At 48.5% G+C, this 20,381-nt stretch overlaps 1 protein-coding gene across 45 annotated transcripts in view; it reads left to right on the top strand.

The window, feature by feature from the left end:
* Window positions 1-20,381, top strand: part of CAMK2G (calcium/calmodulin dependent protein kinase II gamma) — a 55,437-nt gene that overhangs the window by 15,721 nt on the left and 19,335 nt on the right. For 23 of the 45 annotated variants that reach the window (XM_039235159.1, XM_039235155.1, XM_039235138.1 and 20 more), the window contains exons 4-13: window positions 4,672-4,726; window positions 5,606-5,671; window positions 8,163-8,235; window positions 8,380-8,482; window positions 8,910-8,993; window positions 9,441-9,535; window positions 10,146-10,268; window positions 14,110-14,193; window positions 14,436-14,478; window positions 19,097-19,140. In XM_039235159.1, the coding sequence (XP_039091090.1) occupies window positions 4,672-4,726; window positions 5,606-5,671; window positions 8,163-8,235; window positions 8,380-8,482; window positions 8,910-8,993; window positions 9,441-9,535; window positions 10,146-10,268; window positions 14,110-14,193; window positions 14,436-14,478; window positions 19,097-19,140 (770 nt within the window). Of the gene's footprint in view, window positions 1-4,671; window positions 4,727-5,605; window positions 5,672-8,162; window positions 8,236-8,379; window positions 8,483-8,909; window positions 8,994-9,440; window positions 9,536-10,145; window positions 10,269-14,109; window positions 14,194-14,435; window positions 14,479-17,012; window positions 17,076-19,096; window positions 19,141-20,381 lie in introns of all 45 variants that reach the window. The other 22 variants (XM_039235154.1, XM_039235135.1, XM_039235143.1 and 19 more) reach the window with 3 other exon arrangements.

The raw sequence follows: 20,381 nt of genomic DNA, 5'->3' as shown, positions 1-20,381 counted from the left end.
CCCACGTCGGGCAGTGTGCTGACAGCTCAGCGTCTGGAGCCTGCTTCGGATTCTGTGTCTCTCCCTCTCTCTTCCCCTCCCATGCTCATGTTCTGTCTCTCTCTGTCTCTCAATAATAAATAAATGTTTAAAACAAAACAAAACAAAACAAAAAGCCTGCTGGAAGAGTGAACCCTACTGTAAACTGTGGAGTCTCAGAGACAATGATGTTTCAGGGTAAGCCCATCGCTTGTAACAAATGTGCCGTTCTGGTGGGAGGTGTAGACAGTGGGGAGGCCGTGTGTGTGTAAGGCAGGTGGTATGTGGATGCTCTCTGTATTTCCTACCCAGTTTTGCTGTGTACCCTAAACTGCTCAAAAAAAAAGTTTATTGATATATATTAAAAAAAGCCTGTTGGTTATGAGGCATAAACTGCAGAACCTAAAACATCTTTGGGAGAGTGGCCAGAGGTGTGGAGTTGAGCAGGAGTCAGCAGCAGTACTCGCTAGTCTGAATGGAGTGTGTGCTACCTGTGATCTGCTTGCTCCCTGCTCTAAATTCCTCTAATGAATAGACTCTGTCTTCCTTCGTGCTGGGCTGCCCTGGGAGGTTCAATCACAGTCTAGCATTATGGTTCAGAGCAGCACTACTCAAACTTCCATGTGCTCGTGAACCATAGAGGGATCGTGTTAAATTCAGTGTCTGATTCAGGAGGTCTGGGGTGGACCTGAGCTTCCTCGGGTGGGTGGTCTCCAGAGGATGCCCACATGGCTGGTCTGTGGACCATATGTGGAGAGGCAAGGTTTGTGGCTTTGGTATCATGTCTTCCAGGTTTGAATCTGGGATTTGCTGGTCTGTAGCTGTGACCAGCAGCAAATTATTTAGCCTGTCTACACCTCCATTTTATCATCTATGCCTCTTCATGGAGTTGTGAGAGTTGTGAGAGAACTCAGCAAGCAAAGGAGGCCTAGGAAATAAATGGAGGTGATGAAAATGGGGATTCCAGCCCCTAGAAGTCATCTTCCCTAAATCCTCAGCCCCAGCTCAGTTCACAGGTTATTTAAACCAGGCTGCCATTTATTTACCTTGGACCCAGGGCCATTCAGCTAACAGTAAATGTAGCAAAAACAGGTGCAAAGAAAAAGAAGAAAACATTGCATCATGACCAAGCAGCATCTAAATCTCTGCTCCAGGGGGGTCCTGCCCACCTACTCCTGAGTCCCTCATCAGCCTCTGGGAAGCAGAACCTCCTTCCCACTGTGCTATAGCTGCAGACACTTTTAATGGTGACACTTTTTCCAAGCCAAGATTTACTAGTTAAAATGCGGCATGTTGTTGGGTGGTTTTTAAGGAATTGGAAATAGCCACAGCATTCGGGTTATGGCTTTGTGAGTGCTTGAAGGTACGAAACATCAAGTAAAGGTATTTAGGTGTTTAGGCTGTTTTCTCTTTCCACAGTTTTTAAAGAGTAATAATTAGGTTTATCACTGAAATGCAGTAAATGCTTTTAGTCCTTTTCCGGATCTTCCCGTTTTGGACTCAGTCTGGCCCTCCTTGGCCTTCGACCATCTAATTACTGTGAAATGGGCTGGGTGATTATTTTATTCCATAGCATCCTTTACTTCTACTTCATAGCCTTCAACACAGTAGTGCTTAGTTACGTATTTGTGTAAGTGCTGGTTTAACACCCATCTTCCCCACTGGCCTAGAAGCTCTGCAGCAGCAGGGCTGCGTTTCTCTTCCTCAGCCATATCTGTGGCCTGTTCAGCCATGCCTGCTTCAGGGGAGAAGGTCAGAATGGCCATAGCTAGTGGGGACAGGTTGAAGCTCCTTTGCCTAAGAGGACAGAAAAAGTGACTCCCTCATAGCAGTTCTACAGTGTCAAAGATTTTGGTGTCAGTTTGTTTTGGCTTCAAGTCTCAGTTCTGCCAGTTAGTATGAGCTTAGATGAGTTCCTTTTGGAGCCTCAGTCTTCTCTCCTGTCAGAGGGGGGTAATAGAAGTACCTTCCTCAGAGTTCTATAAAATAACATATTTGCAGCACTTGGCATAATGTCTGCAACATAGAAACAGCTCAGCTAAATATTAGCTGTTATAACTTGGGTTGTTATTATCAAGATTCTGCTAGGGAGGCACTTAGAGTGGTAGTCAAGTTTCCCCCCTGTTCTCAGTTCTCTTGGATTTTCTTTACAAGAGACAAAAAAAAAAAAAAAAAAAAAAAAATATCTCGTTCAGGTATGGGGACTTGTGCACCTGTCCCTCCCTGTCTCAGTGGTACCTTGCTCTGAGGCACACATCAAAGCTGTTCTCTGGGCTGGATTGATTTTCCATTACTGCTCTTCTCTTCTGATTCCCCTCCCCTACTTCCTCCCACCTGAGCTCTGTGTGTGGCCTTCCTTGAGAAAGGCAAGTGCCAGCGTCTCCCTATCTCAGCATAGGCATGGGTGCCTGTACCTTCTGCCCCGTTCTCAGCCCTGTGGTGCTAGACTAGGGGGCAGGCACGGGGGGCGGGGGGCTGGGAGAGGCAGGGCCGGGTGGCCAATTCCCCTGGGAGTGGTTGTTAGCATCGTACCTGCTTTGCTGTTGTTAGCTTACCATCCGGCTACTGTTAGTCACTTCCCTAATGAAGCTGGTTTTTAGCTTCTGGGACAGCTGATTTCCAGGGGATTATTTGTATTACATACTTTCATGCTTTTTAATAGTGAATTTTTAATTAAATGGAAAGTCCTTTTGGAAGCGAGGGAGCAGCAGCTGCAGCAAGACTTTGTGTGCAGCCCCGACATAGACCAGAGAAGCACAAGTGAGGAGGGGGCTGGCTGGGCTCTGGGGGAGCTCACTTGAACATGCATGAGTTGAACAGGGTGGGAGGGAAGAATGGGTCTGGCTGTAGCTCCTTCCTTCTGTCATCTGGGGGCCTAGAGAAGTATGAGCTTGTTTGCCTGAGGACCAGAGAGAACAGTTGGAGGAGGAGGGATCCTGATCCCATTGGTGAATCACAGAGATACTGAGTTTAGGGTGGAACTTGGGTAACCGGATCTGACCAAACAAAGTAGGAGATATGACAGTTGGGCCCTGGATCTGGCCCTGGCGGGTCCACGTCCTCATTTGTCAACTGAGAAGAACCATGGAGCTGTAGTGACGCCTAAGTGGCTGTATTTTACATCTGGCTGATCTTACTGTGGTGGGAGAGGACATAGGGAAGCACCTCGGCCCTGAGGAAACAGTCTGACACTGGAAATGGAATCTGTTGTTTGGGGTGGTTGGCAGCCTGGGCCCACCAAGGAAGAGATGCGGTGACTCTCGTGTATCCAAGAACTTCACTGGCTGGTTTGGTGTCAGGCCATTCCTAAAGTGCTCTGTGAGTTGCTCCTGAAACTGCTGAGGATTGGCGCGAAGGTTAGATGGAGGCTCCCCATCAGGAGAGTTCAGGTGAGGGAAGGGACAGGAGCAGCTGGGACATTCAGCCAAAGCATCTCCTTGTGTTTGCATTAGAATGGTGTTCATGGGTTGGCATTTAAGCCAGAGGTGGCTTTGTGGGCAGAAGCTTGAAGAGGAGACCTCAGAAGACATTAGATTGGTTTTCTGCCCAGGAGCTCTGGAGGCGGGGAGTGGGAAGGGATTCTGCTTGCCACCTTTTTCCTGCAGCGGGTGAGTTGCCTTAGTCTGCTTGGTGCAGTGGCCTCCTATAACCGGCTATGCTGCTGTCATAGGTGCATTTGCGAGTAGTCTCTCTCACAGGCTCCATTGCTCTGTTGTCTGGCTGTGTGGGCTATACTGCATCTCTTATAGGAAGCAGTGGTGTAGACCAGTCTTTGGAGTCAGAAAGAGCTGGATTTACATCTTGACCTATTACATCTTTGGCCTTTGGTAAGATACAGTGCCTCTGAGCATCCAGTGTCCTCATCTGTAGAATGGGAGTAATACTACTCTCAGGGTGGTTGTCCAGAAGAATAAACTCCTCAGAGGTAGCCACTATGTCCGTCCCAAATTCCACTGTCCAGCACAGAATCTGACACTAGTAGGCACTCAATAAATGCTTGTAGAAATAAGTAATGTATGCAAAGAGCCTAACCCAAGGTCTGGCATGTAATAAGCACTTTAATAAATAATTACTGTTGTCATTGCCCGAGTTTGCATGTTGCCTCCATGCTCACCATCCATTAGCCTCACTCCACATGCCTTCCTGCTGGGCTCTACCTTTCCAGCTTTTCCCCCTGCCTTTAATTCCCCTTTTCCCATCTACTCCTGTGAAAGAGCTCTCGGGCTCTCCCATCTTGTCATTCTTTGTTCCTCTGCGGTCAGCATCCCCAGGTGGTCCTTGCTCTTGCTCTGCGTTACACCTTCACGCGTCATATCCCAGGACCACCTCCTCTGGGACCAGCACCTCTGGGAAGGTTCCTGCTTTTCTGTCTTATATCTTAGCCACAAAGCTTCTATCTCTTGCCTACATTTGAGGCAGTGTGAGGTGACAGCCAGAGCACTAGATCCAAGGTCTGGTTGTTTCTCTGCTCTGTGGCTGTGTCACCTGGTCTTGGGGGGTGATGGGCATGTTGCCACTTCTTACTGCCACTCCTTCAGAAGACCATCCAGTGAGGCTGACATGCTGGGACAGGGGTGGGGTTGCTAAGGAGGAGAGGAGTAGGTTTCCAAGGTTTCTCTCTGTTAATCTCTGTCCCCATCTCCTCTCTTGCAGTGCGCCTCCATGACAGTATTTCTGAAGAAGGGTTTCACTACCTCGTGTTTGACCTGTAAGTGCCACTTTCTGAGGGTGTGGGGGCCTTTCCCTCCAGCTGGCTCAAGATGAAGGCTTGGAAAAAGACCTAACCTGGGTCTTCAGCCTCTGCTGAGGGTCTCTCTCCTTTGCCTGAGGGAAAGGATTTGATTTTAAACTTCCTCTAGTAATGGGCAGGTTGCTGAGGGCACCTCATTGCTCACTCAGTATCTCCCCAGGGTTCCGAACCCCCGGATGGCATTGCTCTTGCATTTCTGTTCAGCAGCACACCTTGTGCAGATGCTTTTTTCTTGTTTCTTGGTGTGTTGTCCTTAGTGGAGAAATAGAATACAGCTCTTCGCATGACCTTAAAAATTCTGGGAAATTGAAGGTGGCTTTTATTAGTCATAAACTGGACTCCAATTGGTCTCTCCTCCACTTTGGTTGTGGTTTAATATCTTAAAAGTGGCTCTTTACCTCCTGGAAATGCCTCTCTGGTATTTTCAGGATTGGGTCTCTGTGTCCTTGGTCTCATTATTCTTCAACTTTAGGAGTTGGTCTGTCCTTCTTGGGCAGCTGTGTATCTTAGTATTCATATTGCTCTCAAATAAAGCAGCAACTTTCTGAGTAGATTGATTATTTTCTCTTAGATCTCTGTATATTCATCTTTGCCTGACTATTAGCTCATCTGTAGGTTATAGAAACAGTAATGTGCAGGAGAAAAGGAGGGCGCATCTTATCCTAAGGTGAAGCCCAATGTCATTGAAGGATCAAGCATGTTCTGGGCTCTCAGATGAAACGCATGTAGAGTTGGGATTTCTTTAAAAGCTGTACCACGATGTGACCGGTTACCTGTTGGATGCAAATATTTCCAACTGACCTGCCTCCTTTGACCCTCTCTGTCTGTTGGTTGTAGTGTTACCGGTGGGGAGCTGTTTGAAGACATCGTGGCCAGAGAGTACTACAGTGAAGCTGATGCCAGGTGAGACGAGGGCCCTAGAGCTCAGTGTGAGTCTTGGCCAAGTTACGGGGGCAGGCGTTTTGCCTACTTGAATAGTCATTGGGGAAGATCAGAAGAGCTCTTATCTGGACAGAGATTCTGTAAGCTGGACCTGGGCTGCATTTGGTAGGTGATGTTAGACGTTAAAAGTTCAACACTTCCAGATCCATGTTTTTGTGAAGTATTTGCAAGTCTCCTTTATCCTTTCACTCTGGAAATATGTTTTCTTTGCACTGTACTTGCATGCCTGCCCATGGGCCCTCCCTACCTTTGCTTCTTTCCTTTGACAAATTTTACTGTGTGCAAGGCATCCTGAGAATGATCCAGAGATGGAGGAAACATGGTTTCTGTTCTGAAGGAGTGTAAACTTCTGGGCTAATAATCCAATCAGGAATCTTCTCAGCAAAGCTTCTAGCCTGGATCACTTAGTCTCTTGATCACCATGACCAGCCCTTATGTGGGGCTCCTGAGGCTGGAGGACTGTTCCTTGGTTACATCCCTCAGCCTTCAACATTCCCCACCCTCCCACCCCCCCGCAATGGAAGCCCACATAGCTCTTGGGTGCTTGTGTGGTCTGTCTTTCTTGCCTCGGCTCCTCCCCCAGCCCCGAGTTTTCTCTGAGGGTGATATTCATACAACCTCCTTTTGAGCATCCTGCTTACAGCTTATCTGGCATTTGTGGCAGCTCTGGCTGCCTCTGGAGAGTGGGGGAGTACAGCTTCCTCACAAATTTCTCAACGCTGAGAGGCCAGTGTTTGCTGATCAACTTCAGATGCTTTGGCCTCAGGAAAAATTCTCAAGTGGAGAGATGAATTCCAGTGCCAGCAGGGGAGGACCAGACTCTGGGCAGGAGGAGGCGGTGATAGCTCTGGGAGCCTGGTGGGGAGGAGGGAGAGCTGGCTAGGGGGAGGGGAAGGGTTGTGTGTGACTGTACCAGTGGGCTTGGCCTGGCTCTGCTGGGACACTTCGCACTTTTGCCATTTTTGGCCAGAAGGCTCTCTCTGCTAGCCTGGCTCTGTTCTAATTATACATTTCTGTGGAGACTCGCCTCTTCAGCTCAGTCTTGAAGTCTCTTTGGCCTACTCATGGGCTGTGTCCTGAAGGAGGCCTGAGCCTCAGCCTCCAGGAGCCTGGTAAGACCCCTTGGCTCTTGTGGAAGCCCCAGAATCAGATTTTAGAGGAAGGAATAAGAAGTCCAGGACACCAGCCCAGCACCCCCAAATACTCTGCAGGCCTGCTCTGCATACCTCGTAGTACCTGCTGGCTGGGGTCCATTCTCTAGGCCAGTGATCCTCAACCTCAACACTACTGACGTTTGAGACTAGATAATTTTTTATTGTGAGTGCCTCTCCTGTGCATTGTAGAGTTTTAGAAGTATCTCTGGGCTCTACCCATCAGATGCCAGTAGGATCTCCCCCCTTAATTGTGAAAATCAGCAGTATCTCTAGGCATTACCAGATGTCCCCTGGGGGCAAATCATCCCCCCACTTTTCACCATTGCTGTAGATCGCCAGTGTTCCCTGCCAGGAGTTTGACTGCAAGCATGGCAGGATGTTTTGGGAGGTGGACAGCCTGATTCAAGAAATAGCAGTTGGGGTGCCTGGCTGGCTCCGTTGGTAAAGCATGCGACTCTTGATCTCAGGGTCATGAGTTCTAGCCGCATGTTGAGTACAGGCCCCATGTTGGATGTGGAGCTTATTTAAAAAAAAAAAAGAAAGAAAGAAAGAAAGAAAGAAAGAAAGAAAGAAAGAAAGAAAGAAAGAAAAGAAATAGTAGCTGAAGGTGACTCTGGGTTAGTTTGTCTTTTCTATGCAAAATCATCACCAGAAATGCTCCTCAGTTGCCCTGTTTGGAACCTCCTTAAGCACATCATTTCTTAAAGGTGTCTGCATCCTGAGTTTTATCTCCCCTACTAGGTGATAAACTCAGTGCAGGCATTGGGTCTTACTCATCTTTATAGTCTGTGTGGTACCAAGCACAGTGCCTATAGGTTGTCAATAAATGTTTAAATGAGCGAGTAAACCCCCAGCAAAACAACTTGGGTATAGTCGTACTAGCTTTCCTAAGATGTCACCACAAACCTCTTCTCCAAGAACAGTTTCTGTAAGGGGAAAAAAAAAGAAGGAAGGGGATCAGATGGACTCTCTTTCTCAGGAGTGTCCCCAGTGTCCTGGAAATGGACTGGTTGTACTTGGCCTGTATAGTCTAAGGAGGCATGGTGAACTCTCTCCTGGTCTGTCCTCTGCGATTATCTAGTAGGAATACCTGGACAAACCTGTTAATATGCTTGGAGCTCAGTTTCTTCTGTAAAATAGGTTGAACTAGATGATGTCCAGAGTCCAAGGTTTTAGCCATTGTTCAGTGATTCCCTGTAAATCTGTAGCCCAGACTTACACGCTTTAATCTTTAGTGTGTGGTCGTGGATGGGTAGTTTAACCCTGCACTGACATTTCTTTTTCTTGTGCTTTTGCAGTCACTGTATACATCAGATCCTGGAGAGTGTTAACCACATCCACCAGCATGACATCGTCCACCGGGACCTGAAGGTACTACCCAGGCTCCCCCTTTGCACCCTGCTTGTGAAGCATAGGCGCCACCTGGTGCCAGGTGGTGGTACTGCGAGGACCCAAACAAGGCTTCCTCAGGGCCAGAGGATGGGTGCCTCACGAGTTTTTTTCTTCCTTATACAGCCTGAAAACCTGCTGCTGGCAAGTAAATGCAAGGGTGCCGCCGTCAAGCTGGCTGATTTTGGCCTAGCCATCGAAGTGCAGGGAGAACAGCAGGCTTGGTTTGGTAAGAGTGACCCTGTCTTCCTGGAATGTGGCCCCCGCCCTTCCTCCTCTTCCTGATCTGCTTTCCTCTTTAAGAGCTAGAAGCCAGACCCTTAATGGTCCTGGTCTCCTCAGAGACTAAAGAAGGGGGAGGGTACAGAGCGTCCCCCTGGCCCTAGGTGACTCAGTACAGTGAGTCTAGCTGTTGTCAGCACTGCATTCTTGCTGCCTCTGGGGAGGAATGGGAGTGCCTGGTAGGCACACGAACTTGCCCTCTGATTTTTATTCTGGGCACTATAAGAAACCCAGCCTGCCATCTCTTGCTGCCCACGTGCTGAGAGCTTATGTAGCAAAAGCAGCAGGAATGAGAAAGGACTCGGGGGAAATTGATGTGGTTTTATGAGAGAGAAAGTGGGTTCAGTGTCCCTCTGCCCTCTCTTCTGCTACAGGTTTTGCCGGCACCCCAGGTTACTTGTCCCCTGAGGTCTTGAGGAAAGATCCCTATGGAAAACCTGTGGATATCTGGGCCTGCGGTAAGCCCATTCCACACTCTCAGCTTTTTGATGTTAAGGGCCCTCAACTTCAGCGATGGTGAGATAGAGGCATTGCTATTCCTCGTGGGCCCCACAAGTGTCTGGTGTGTGTGAAATCACGGTGTTTGCTCTGGTGCCCCTGGGATGGCTGTTCTCATCACACGCTCCTCCCCAAGTACTTCCTGGATTATACTACATCCTTCCTGAAGAGGGATTTACCCACGCCTTAGAGGATGGTTTATGCCTGAAGAAATCCCTGATGTGGGCTGGTGATGCGGGATGTGAAGGATAGCAGGAGGGGGCTAGTGGCCCAGCATTATCAGCTGCCATCCACTTCTACCTCCGGTATAACCTTTGACTTTCTGGGTGGCTGAGCCCTGTGTGGCTTTTCTTGGTTCCCCAGTGAAGTAGGTAACTGACCCGGACGACTTGTGTTCTGTCTCGTAGGGGTCATCCTGTATATCCTCCTGGTGGGATACCCTCCCTTCTGGGATGAGGATCAGCACAAGTTGTATCAGCAGATCAAGGCTGGGGCCTATGATGTAAGGACTGGTTTGTTCATGACCCTCAGGCTCTGTCCACAGGAGGGGACATGTTTAGTGTGTCATGGAATACGAGGAGTGTTTGGGGACTTGTAGGACCCAAGGATGGGCATACAGGTCTCAATTCCTGCCACACCCTATCCCAGGAACAACTTTTTTGCATAGCTTTTCTTGGTAGTCATAAAATCTAGGAGTGCACGGAAACTCTTTGATCCGTTATTTGCAGAGAATGGCCTGAGAGGTGTGGTGTGGTACATAACATAGGGACGAGAAGTGTCATGGCTTCCTGCACTGCAGTGTGGCCTTGCGCACATTGTTGAGCCACTGTTTCTCTCTAGTAAGGAGATGGGGTTGAACCAGAAGGTGCTGGAGTCCCCTTCCCACTCTGATCTGATATCCTGGCATTCTAACCATGATTCTGGCTTCCTCTCCTAGTGTTTAAGTTTTGACACAGGTGCTGGGGCGCCCCAGGGCTTTTCTATCTCTCTGCCAGGCAGGTTTAGACAGCACAGAATATCCCACTTATAGGAGCTGGAACAAAGACAGAGCCTCCCTTTCAGGGTGTGGGGCTCACGGATTTCATACACCTCCTTTCCCTCTTCCTGCTTAGTTCCCATCACCAGAGTGGGACACGGTGACTCCTGAAGCCAAGAACTTGATCAACCAGATGCTGACCATAAACCCTGCAAAGCGCATCACAGCTGACCAGGCTCTCAAGCACCCATGGGTCTGCGTAAGTGTCTTCGCCTGGGGTGGAGGATCTCAGAGATGTCAGCCCTCAATGTGCCCTCAGTACTCTCCTCATCCTCCTTTTTAAGAACAGAGAATAATTCTGGGCCCTGAGCAAGGACTCAGCAGAGAAGGAGGGGAACTGGGGTGCCCAGGAGGGATTCAAGGAGGCAATTGCCTAATTGGCTTCAACCTTTCTCTCCCCCACTTAGTTGTCAGGTGTGATTTTGTTCTGATCTTGAATGAAAGCTTAGGTTGACCCTTGCAGACTCTAGATAGTTGATGATAGAAAGTAGCTGGCAGAACCCAAAGTGAATTACCAAGCTTAGGGTGCATATTCAGAGCTCAGCTGTCACACAACTCTAATGGGAATGTGACCAAGACCCAACAAATAAACAAAAGGGACCTCTGGGCAGTTAAAAAGAACATGTTGAAGTTCAGTCATAAAGCTCACCGTAGGAGAGCCTCCAGGCTGTCAATGTGGATCAACATATTCTTTTTCCATAAACACTTCTATAAAACTGAAATCTCTGGGTTTTTTTTCTATATTTTTAAATGTTTATCTACTTTTGAGAGAGCGAGGGAACGCAAGTGGGGGGGGGGGAGCAGAGAGAGAGGGAGGCACAGAATCTGAAGCAGGCTCCAGGCTCTGAGCTGCCAGCACAGAGCCTGAAGCGGGGCTTGAACTCAAAAGCCATGAGATCATGACCTGAGCTAAAGTCGGATGCTCAACTGACTGAGCCACCCAGGTGCCCCAGAAATCTCTGTTTTCAAACAAAGAGAGTCTGCTACAGTTAGGCCTCCTGACAACCATGATGCATTTATGTATTTGTCTTTTCCTGTGTTTACTGAAATGCCTCTCTAGAGCCAGTCACTATGTGGGTACTGAAGATAAAAAGATAAGTGAGGCATAGCCCCTTCCCCGAGTGATCTTAAAATTATCTGGGGAGGAGTGCCTGGGTGGTTCAGTCGGTTAAGTGTCCAGCTTCGGCTCAGGTCATGATCTCATGGTTTGTGAGTTCAAGCCCCGCATCAGGTTCTGTGGCTCCAGCTCAGAGCCTGGAGCCTGCTTCGGATTCTGTGTCTCATTCTCTCGCTCTCTGCCCCTCCACCACTTGTGCTCTGTCTCGTTCTGTCTCTCAAAAATAAATAACTGTAAAAAAATGTATCTGGGGAGGACGGCATTCAAACAGCAAACCATTCTGCAGTGTGACAAATATGTAAAAAAATCTAATGAGTGCGTAGGAAATCTTGCTGTCTGGTGAGCAGTGAGATTACTGAAGGCTGCATGGAGGAGGTGACCTCTGTCCTGGTTCTTGACAGTTGGCTGGGAGTTCCTCAGGATGATAACCTGAAGACAGAGGTTAGCATGGGCCAGGGTGAAAGGCCGTGGGAAATCATGGCAAGTTTAAGGAATGTTAAGTAGTTTGGTTGTAGATGAAGATATGCCTACAAAAATGCAAGAGAACGAAGCCAAAAAGATTCCATGACATACAAGTCTCTGCCTAATGAGTTTGGATTTTATTCTCAGAGTGTAGGGAACCATTTAAGGGGTTTAAAGAGGGAACAAAGGGGTGCCTGGCTGGCTCAGTCAGTGGAGCATTTGACTGTTGATCTCAGGGTTGTAAGTGCTAGATCCACATTGGGTGTAGAGATTGCTTAGAGAAATATAAAATTTTAAGAAAATAAATTTAAAAAATAAAGAGGGAATGAAATACAGTTAATAAAGGTCATGTTGGAAGCTATGTAGAAAATGGAGTTGAAGAAGAAAGAAAACTGGGGCAGAGAGCTCAAGAAGCTGTTGTAATTATCTAAGCAAGACAAATGAGGTCTTAGCTAAGGGTAATGACAGGAGCCTGAGTGGTGTGGCAAGGAGTGGAAAAATTTGGGAGATATTTGGTAGACAGAATCAAAAAGATTTAGTGACCAGTTGGATTTAGGGAGTGAAGGAGAGAGAGGCATCTATGGGGACTGCCAGATTTTGAGTTGATAATAAGCAGAGGGTTGTACCATTCACTGATTCAGAGGAAACCCACAGGAAGAGCCAGTTTGTGAGAAAAGATGATGATTTTAGTTTTATACATATTGAGTGTGGTGTCTGGGGACCTCTAGCTGGAGACATCAGATAGGTAGTTAGAAATGTGGTTCCAGAGATTAGAAAAGAAGTTAAAAATTGGAAATGCAGGTTGCCATCGTTTCTGTGTGGGTGGTGTTGAAATAAATGGGATTGTTTCTGTGCTGACTGAATTCCCATCATGGGCTTATATTTGCTTCAGTAAGAAAAGAGATGGCCATTGAACATCAGCATGTAAAGACACAGAGTTAGAGGAGCCAGCAAAGGGGACTGGGAATGAGAATTTCTGTTTCTGAAGGAGGTTCAAGAGCAGGCAATCCTGAGAAATAGGAGGTCTCAATAAGGGAGGGTCTGTAATCATATGCCACAGAGAGTCCATGATAAAGATGGAAAAGAATCCATATACTCTGACCAATCAGAAGCCATTGTTTCATTATTTCACTGACAGAGGCAGTGGAGTGAGAGATTGAACCCTTTCTTCAGTGAGGGAAGAGGGAATGAGGGTGAGGAGAGAAAGGAATGGTACTGTATAAAGAAGATGATGAGTCAGGAGAATTTTAAATTTTTGTTTAAGGAGATGCTTGAGTATAGTATAGAGAAGAATATAATCTAGAATAAGGGATTAAAAATATTGGCTAATTGAGTAAGCTAAGGTTGGGCTAGTAAAAAGAGGTTGAAAGCAGATGAAAATCACTGGATGGGGGTCTGAAGTTGAAGGAGTTCTTGTGTGATGATCTCTCATTTCTCTTTGTGGAAGAATTTATACTTTGGAGAGGAAGTGAAATTATAAGACTCAGGAAAGGTAGAGGAGGTTGAGGTTGGCAGACTTGCTTTGGGAACCAGGAAAAGGAGTGGGCCAGGGATGAGGAGCAGGATTGTGGGGCAGCCCCATGGAGTTAGGGACACCAGGCTGCATGTTGTGGGATTTATTTTTCTAGCAGGCTAGCCAAGACGGCAACAGCAAAGGGGGTGTGGAGGGGGTGAGCAATTTAAAACAGGTACTCAAGAACTGGGGATTATGGTATGTCCTGGGAGTCATTCTTGTAAGCCCCACCCTCCACCATCCTACATAACTTAGTAGCCCCTGAGGACATCACTCTATTACAATATTACCTAATAATTGATGCTTGTACTGATGACCCTGAGTCATCAAGGAAATCATTCTAAATCGTTTTAAGTGTAAATTATTTCCAGTGAACTCTTTAAAGAGGAAGGAAGTTAGCAGTGATAGTCTGAAGAGGAATCATCATCCAAAATGATGAAAAGAGCTGATACTTCAGGGTGAAGACCCTTAGCTTCTCAGACCAGCTTCCTTCAGGTCCTTGCTGGGGTGTGATGAGAGGGGCTCTTGGAAGGGATGAACATTCTCTATAGAGAGCAGGAGCCCTGCCTGTTTTCTCACTGCTCAGGAGTACAGTAGGTGCTTAGCCAGCAGTTGCTGAAGGAGTTACTGCATGAGGGTCACAACACACAGGATACTCTCTTCCGTTCTATAGCCTCCATTTCCTAAGGAAGGGGAGAGTGCTCTCTCACACACCCTCTTCATCTAGCATCAATTATCAGTGATGTTTTCATGTTCGGATTATTGTCCTTACATAACCTTGAGTTTGGGGTAGTGCTTTTGTTGTAAAAGTATTTTCACATCTGTGACCTCATTTTATCTTCGGATCAACTCAGGGGTGGCTGAGCACACAGCCAACAGTGCTGGGACGAGGGTGAGGGGCAGAGGACCTGACGGGAGGGCTCACAGGCCTGTCTGTTTGGCTTCCAGCAACGATCCACAGTGGCGTCCATGATGCATCGTCAAGAGACTGTGGAGTGTTTGCGCAAGTTCAATGCACGGAGAAAACTGAAGGTGAGTCTTGCCTTTCCAGGCTGCCAGCATCCTGGAATCATGGCTTTTGACAGGATATCTCCTGCCCCATCACAAAAGGAAGTTCCCCTTCTGGCTGGAGCTGAGCTGTGAAGGTTGTACATATTGGGGAGCCCCAAAGACCTGAGGTCTTGAGGCTCTGACCAGCAGCTGCCCTCTGCCTGAGACCAGGCTATGCTTTTCTAGAGTCCAGCTGAATTCACAGGCCCCTCTTCTTTCCCCAGGGTGCCATCCTCACGACCATGCTTGTCTCCAGAAACTTTTCAGGTATGTTTTCCCAGCTGTGCACTTTAATTCCATTGAGGTGAGTGGGTCAGAACAGGGTGTTATCATCCCAGTGGTGGGTGTCTCAGGCAACACCTTGACCAAGATGAAGAAGACCCTGTTTTGAGGGGCGGCTGCTGCTGGGTCCTATTACATGAGATTCTGAGGGACTTCTTTTGGGTTCACATTTACGAATTCTGTTCCCTAAGCCCTCCCAAAGAGTAACCTGCCCAGCCTCCCATTTACCGTGTCCCTGGAAATTCTTATTTAATTCTCTAAAGACTCTCAGCACTTTAAGATTTTAGCTAGTCATTAGGGTATTGGACAGTGTGCTGGGAAAAAAGAGAGAGATGAGATGTAGCGAATCTTCTCAATCACCACCATTAATTTGCCTACTGGGACGGTCTCTACTTCATTGTGTCTAAGTAGGGATGACTAATAGAAATTTTTCCAGATGCTTAAACGTTTTGTAGAGACTGTGCTTAAAATATGCTTTGTGATACTAGTTGTGTAAAAGTAAAGAAATAGAGACCAGGATGGAGGGAAAGCAACTTGCTTAAATTTGCCTGAGAAATTGGGATAGTTAGGACCAGTATTTTGTAAATCACACTTGACATTTCTTTTTAAGATGCAAGACACTCCACCCCACCCCACCCCACCCCACCCCACCCCAACCCCATCATTGTTTGCCCTCAGTGGGGAAGCACAGTGGCTTTCTGTGAGAAAAAGGTTAATGTCAGAGATTAACTGAAGAAAGAAGGTCTCTTCCCAGCTTGCCTTTCCCCCTCCCGCCTCCACAGCCTCGCAACCCCCAGCCCCACTGTTTTGGCTGAAGACCCCTTCTCTCATTCTCATAGCAAGATTCCTTCCCTTGCTTTCCTTCTGCGCTGATGTGGAGACAGGGTTGTGTGGCAGCACTCATGCAGGCAGCCACTCTGGGCCAAGGTTGTCCCTTTGATCAGGAGGGGCTTGTCTGTGTTGACTTAGAGTAACCTAAGGGCCCCTGGTCTGAAGATGCTGCAGGTGAGAAGTCTTGGGGCTTCATGAGCTCTAACCCAAGTGAGAGCCACAGGGCCCTAGAGGTCAGGACTGGAAAGTGATCCAGGGAAGTGTCCCAGCTCAGGCCCATCCTCTCTGTTGCTGCTTTGGGGCTCATTCTTATGTAGGTATCCATGAGGGGAAGACTTTGGTTCTGGATTCAGCTCTCACAAATGAGAGCAGGAGGGCACAGCTTGGCTGCCTCCAACAGAGATGGACCTGTAGTTCCACATAAGGCTTCTTGTCTTCAAATTACTTGAAGCTTCTACTTTCTCAGTGTGAGAGCTTTCTGGAGGACAGTCAAGGGCATTTCTGTGCTGACCTAGAATGGTGATCTGTTGTCTCTCTGAGTAGAAGAAATGTGAAGACAGGCTCCTGCTTCTCTTCTAGACCAGGAAATCAATAGCATGTGCCTTGTCCCAAGGGCTCCACGTCAGCCTCCCTCCCCCGTCCCATTTCAGAAAATTGGTCTCTCTGTTTGGACACAGCACTTTCACTCATCCCTAACGAGCCTCCTGTCCTTGCTGCACAGACCTTGTCAGCCTTTGAGCTCACTTTGCCTGGGTTAGAGGAGACCCAAAAAAGTGCTGCAAGCACTCTAGTATGACTCAGGGACAGGTAGGGATAGAGCCTGTCTCTAGAAGCTTCTGCAAAAAGTGGTGTCACCAGGTCTAATCAAGAAGGAAGGGCACCTATGTGTTTTTTTAGGCATGAACTAGGCCGTTTGAGTTTACCCCAAATAGGGGGTACAGCTTAGCCCTGGATTCTAGCAGGTTAGCTAATGGTGGAATCAGGGCTTCTAGAATGTATTGCTTTAGCAGCCTTTGTTTTCTTTCTTGAGGCTCATTTCTTGAGCATCTTCACCCTCAGAGTACTGAAATACAGGCCGGGAAAAGCTGGCTACCTGCCTTGAAGAGGGCAAGCAACCCATGTCTCTAAGGACACTAGGATCTAGAAGAATAAGAGAGGATTAGGGAGCTGGGGCCCATCAGTGAACTGAGCTGCACAAAGGCCATGCACCTTCCCCAAGCCCCAAGTGCCAGTGTCCCTCCTATTTGGAATATGGCCAAAGGAAAAGAGCTCTCTGATAACATCCTCCTTTAAGGTCCTCTAAGGAGGGAAGGTCTGAAGGTGAGGTGCAGTTTCCTCACAGCCTCAAGAGAGGGCCCAGCTGCCTCAGAAAGGACACCACCCCTCACCAGGCTTTAGTCCCTCACCTGAGGTGCTCATGGGACAGGTGCTGGAGCTGTGGTAATCCCCACAACCTGACCGAACCCAGTCCTCTCAGGTCCCCAGACTGCTGCAGGGCTGGCTGCACCTGCTCATCAGCCTGTCCCTGGCGCCTTCGCTCCCCCAGCTCGGCTGGCTTGGCCACGCCGGGGCCTTGCTGTGCGTGGGCGGCCAGCGGTTCCCGCGCCTCGTGCTGGGGCATGCTCGCTGCTGACTGGCCCCTGTGGCTTTGCGGCAGCTCTGTGCACTGAGAGATTGTATCCCCTCAGTTGGCAGGCAGAGCTCCGCCCCCGCCTCGCCTGCCGCGAGCGCCGCCGGCCTGGCCGGGCAAGGTACGTGGCATGAGTCCCCTGACCGCCTGCCTCGGCTCCCTGCCACCCCACCAGGAGGGCCAGCATGCCAGGCCCACTCACCAGGGAGGCGAGTCCCATGCTTGCGGGCTGAGATGGGCATGCCAGACGGACCACCTAACTTGGCATCTGCGAGCGCATTGGTGTCACAGAGCCCCCTAACCAGCCGTGCATGCTGGGCGCTTGCCAACTCTCAGGAGGCAATAGCCTGGGGACGTGGAGCTGGGCAGCAGGAGGCTTTCCTCCAGACAGCCGAGAGTCTGGCCTGCCTGAGGGCAGAGGCCAGCGGCAGCCCCCCAGAGACAGTCTTGGGCATGGCTGGAGCTGCCCAGTGCTAGAACTAGGCTTTGTCAGCACCGTTGGGAGACCCCATAGAGGAAGCCATGCCTCTCAAAATTGTGAAGTCTGGCATCTGCAGGCCTCCAGGTCTGAAAGGCTATAGAGCGCAGAAGCTGTAGAGAGAGTCGTCCCTACGTTTGGATCCTAGCCCTGCTACACCCTGAACAAGTCACGTCAGCTCTCCCAACCTTAGTTTCCTCATTTTTCTGGTGGGGATAATAAATCACATGGCAAAGATTCAGATCATGTATGTCAAAGGCTTTCGACCCTGCCTATATAGGACAGCTTGTAAAACACCGTGATGCTGACACCCCCACCTAGACAAATAAAATCAGAATCCCTAGGGCATGGGATAGGCATAATGATTTTTTTTAAGCTCCCCAAATGATTCTAATGGGCAGCCAGAGTTGAAAACTCTGATGTATATAAAGCACTTAACACAGTAGGTGGTCAGGCATAGTAGTAAACACATTAAAACAATAAATTTCAAATCGCCCCACATGAAGATCGGACCATAGGCCACTTCTGGGATGTCAGAATTCTTGTGATGGAGGGATCCCTATTCTTACCGGAAAGATAGGGGACCCAACCAGGGTAGGAATGGCCACCTGAAGGGAAGAATGGCAGCAGTAACAGTGACAATGGTTTACACTTAGTGAGTACTTGCTCTATGTCAAGCACTCTGCATAGTGCTTTTCATGCATTGTCCCATTAGATCCCCACCACTGTCCTGTGACCTAGGCCCTATTTTATCCCATTTTATAGGTAAAGAAACTGAGGTTCAGGGAGATTAAGTAACTCACTCAAGGTCATATAGATAGCAACTGATAGAGCCAGTGTTATGGTGGATCAGACAGCTGATTCCATCCTCCTGTGCCTCCCAGACTCTGCCATCCACTGTCTGCTACCTTCCTGTGGCCTTGGTGACCAGCAGGCATCACCAGCCTTCCTACACAAAGCTCATCAGCCTTGAACCTCCTCCTGTGCCTGGCTAGAATCTGTTTAATTCCTCATTATTCTGCCCACTCCTTCCTGCTCAGTGGGTCCAGAGAGTAGACTGAGGAAAAAGTGGCAGATAGGACCCAGAAAGCCTGGTAAGGACCTGCCCAGTCAAGGCTTCAACCCCCTGGCAAAACCCTCCTGTAGGTGGTCCTGGTCTCTGTGTCTGTGTCTGTCTGTCCTCACGTCTGGTCTCCTTCGTGAACTGTGACACTCTTGTTTCTTAAGAGCTCTCAGGAGATGTCTTGCATCCTTCCAGCTTGGCCGTTCTGAGGAATTCCATGGCATCTAGGGATGGAGCCCTCACCTTTCACCCTGGCACTCTGTTTCCAGTCCTGGGTGGAAGCTGTTGAAGGCAGAGTTCCTCGTACCCCAGGCAGCTCCAGTACTGAATGTGGTTTCTCCTCCCAAGCGCAGTGTGTCCCTGTTTCTGCTGAGCCCACTTCCGTGGCAGAAGAGATCGCGGGGTGCCACCCTGAGGGTCTGACGCAGCTTGAGATGCCCTTCTTGCTTTGAGGCTACCAGGAGGGCCCTTTTCCAGGGGCTTCAGGAGACTCCTGGCCCCCTTGTCAGACACAGCGGACTCTTGCGGATCTGTCTGCCAGACGTCAGGTTAGGGAGAGGGTACAATGTGGGAGACTTGATTTTCCTTTTTGTTTTCACAGCTGCCAAAAGCCTACTGAACAAGAAGTCAGATGGTGGTGTCAAGGTAGGTGTCTCCACCCCTCTGGCCTGAGACTGTTCTCTCTCCCAACGTCTCTATGGGGGGTTCCCAGAAACTCTCCTATCCTTGCTTTTCTGCTTAAAACCAGAAATCTTTGTGCTCAGAACAGCAGGTTCCATTGGCCTGTGAGGGCAGAAGGAGGATGTGTTTCTTTTGACCCTAGCTTGATCATGAAGACTCAGGGGAAGTGATCTAAATTATAGTTTACTAGAGCTGAATCCTGAACCTGACTGCAGACACATGCCTCATCTCCACAGCTTGACTCTCAGGGCTTTTTTTTTTTTTTTTTTTTTTTTTTTTTAAGGTCATTTGGGTCAATCTTCTCTTTCTCTTTTTCTTTTTAGAGCATAGACACTTTTTACCAAATGAAAGCAAAGTTTTCCTGGTTGACAGGGTACCAGGGCTTGGAACTGGAAGCCATTATCCTTTAGTTTTTTTGTCCTTATCTCCAAAGCACTTCCAGAACTCAGTCAAATACCACTAAATGAAAGTGTCTTAAACTCTCTTGAGGTAGAGCCTCCTCAGAAACAGGTGAAGGACATGGTGCATCACAGCTTATTCCCATTTAGTGAGGGAGCTTTTCCTGAGGGATTGTGGCAAAAGAACAGGGGCCCACAGGGACCAGCAGAAAGCCCTAGTGGGACTGGCTGCTTGGGGAAGGTGGAGGAGAGGTGGCTAGAGGTCTTCACAGGGCCCAGAGTGTTCTGTAAATGTTAGGGGGGCAGAATAGGTCCTGGAGCTGGGGCACTGGATAGGAGTTCATACTATCTTGAAGCCTACCAGTTTACACCACAGGGTATTTTAAACTATGAAATTATCCAAACTTTTAAATTCTAACAGAAGTTTAAATTGGGCCTTTCCCCAGGATCTTATGTCCCCTACTGAGATATACATGTGTACCCCGTTCTCCTCCCCGTCCCCTTCCTCTTTCTCTCATTCTCTGCTTGCCTGCTTCTGTGTACTTCTGCCCCAAGGAGGGGAGCTTGGGCTCCACACACACCTGCTGACATAGAGCTGGGGGTGACCAGAAGCTCCCCAGTTATAGGGACATGAACTGGATGATGTAGCCAAGTTAGAAAAAGGTGGCAGGTTTAGTTGGAGAGAAAGTTTGCATATTTCTATCTGGGAAAGAAGCTAGAATCAATTGTTCTTTACAAAGTATTTAATAAGTACCTATCAGAGGCCCAGCACTGTATTCAGTTCTAGGGGCACACAAGAGATAGAAG

The sequence above is a fragment of the Hyaena hyaena genome, unplaced genomic scaffold (genome assembly GCF_003009895.1).
Source record: "Hyaena hyaena isolate Hyena2069 unplaced genomic scaffold, ASM300989v1 scaffold_97, whole genome shotgun sequence".
Taxonomy (NCBI): Eukaryota; Metazoa; Chordata; class Mammalia; order Carnivora; family Hyaenidae; genus Hyaena; species Hyaena hyaena.
This window is presented reverse-complemented; position numbering and strand designations above follow the sequence as displayed.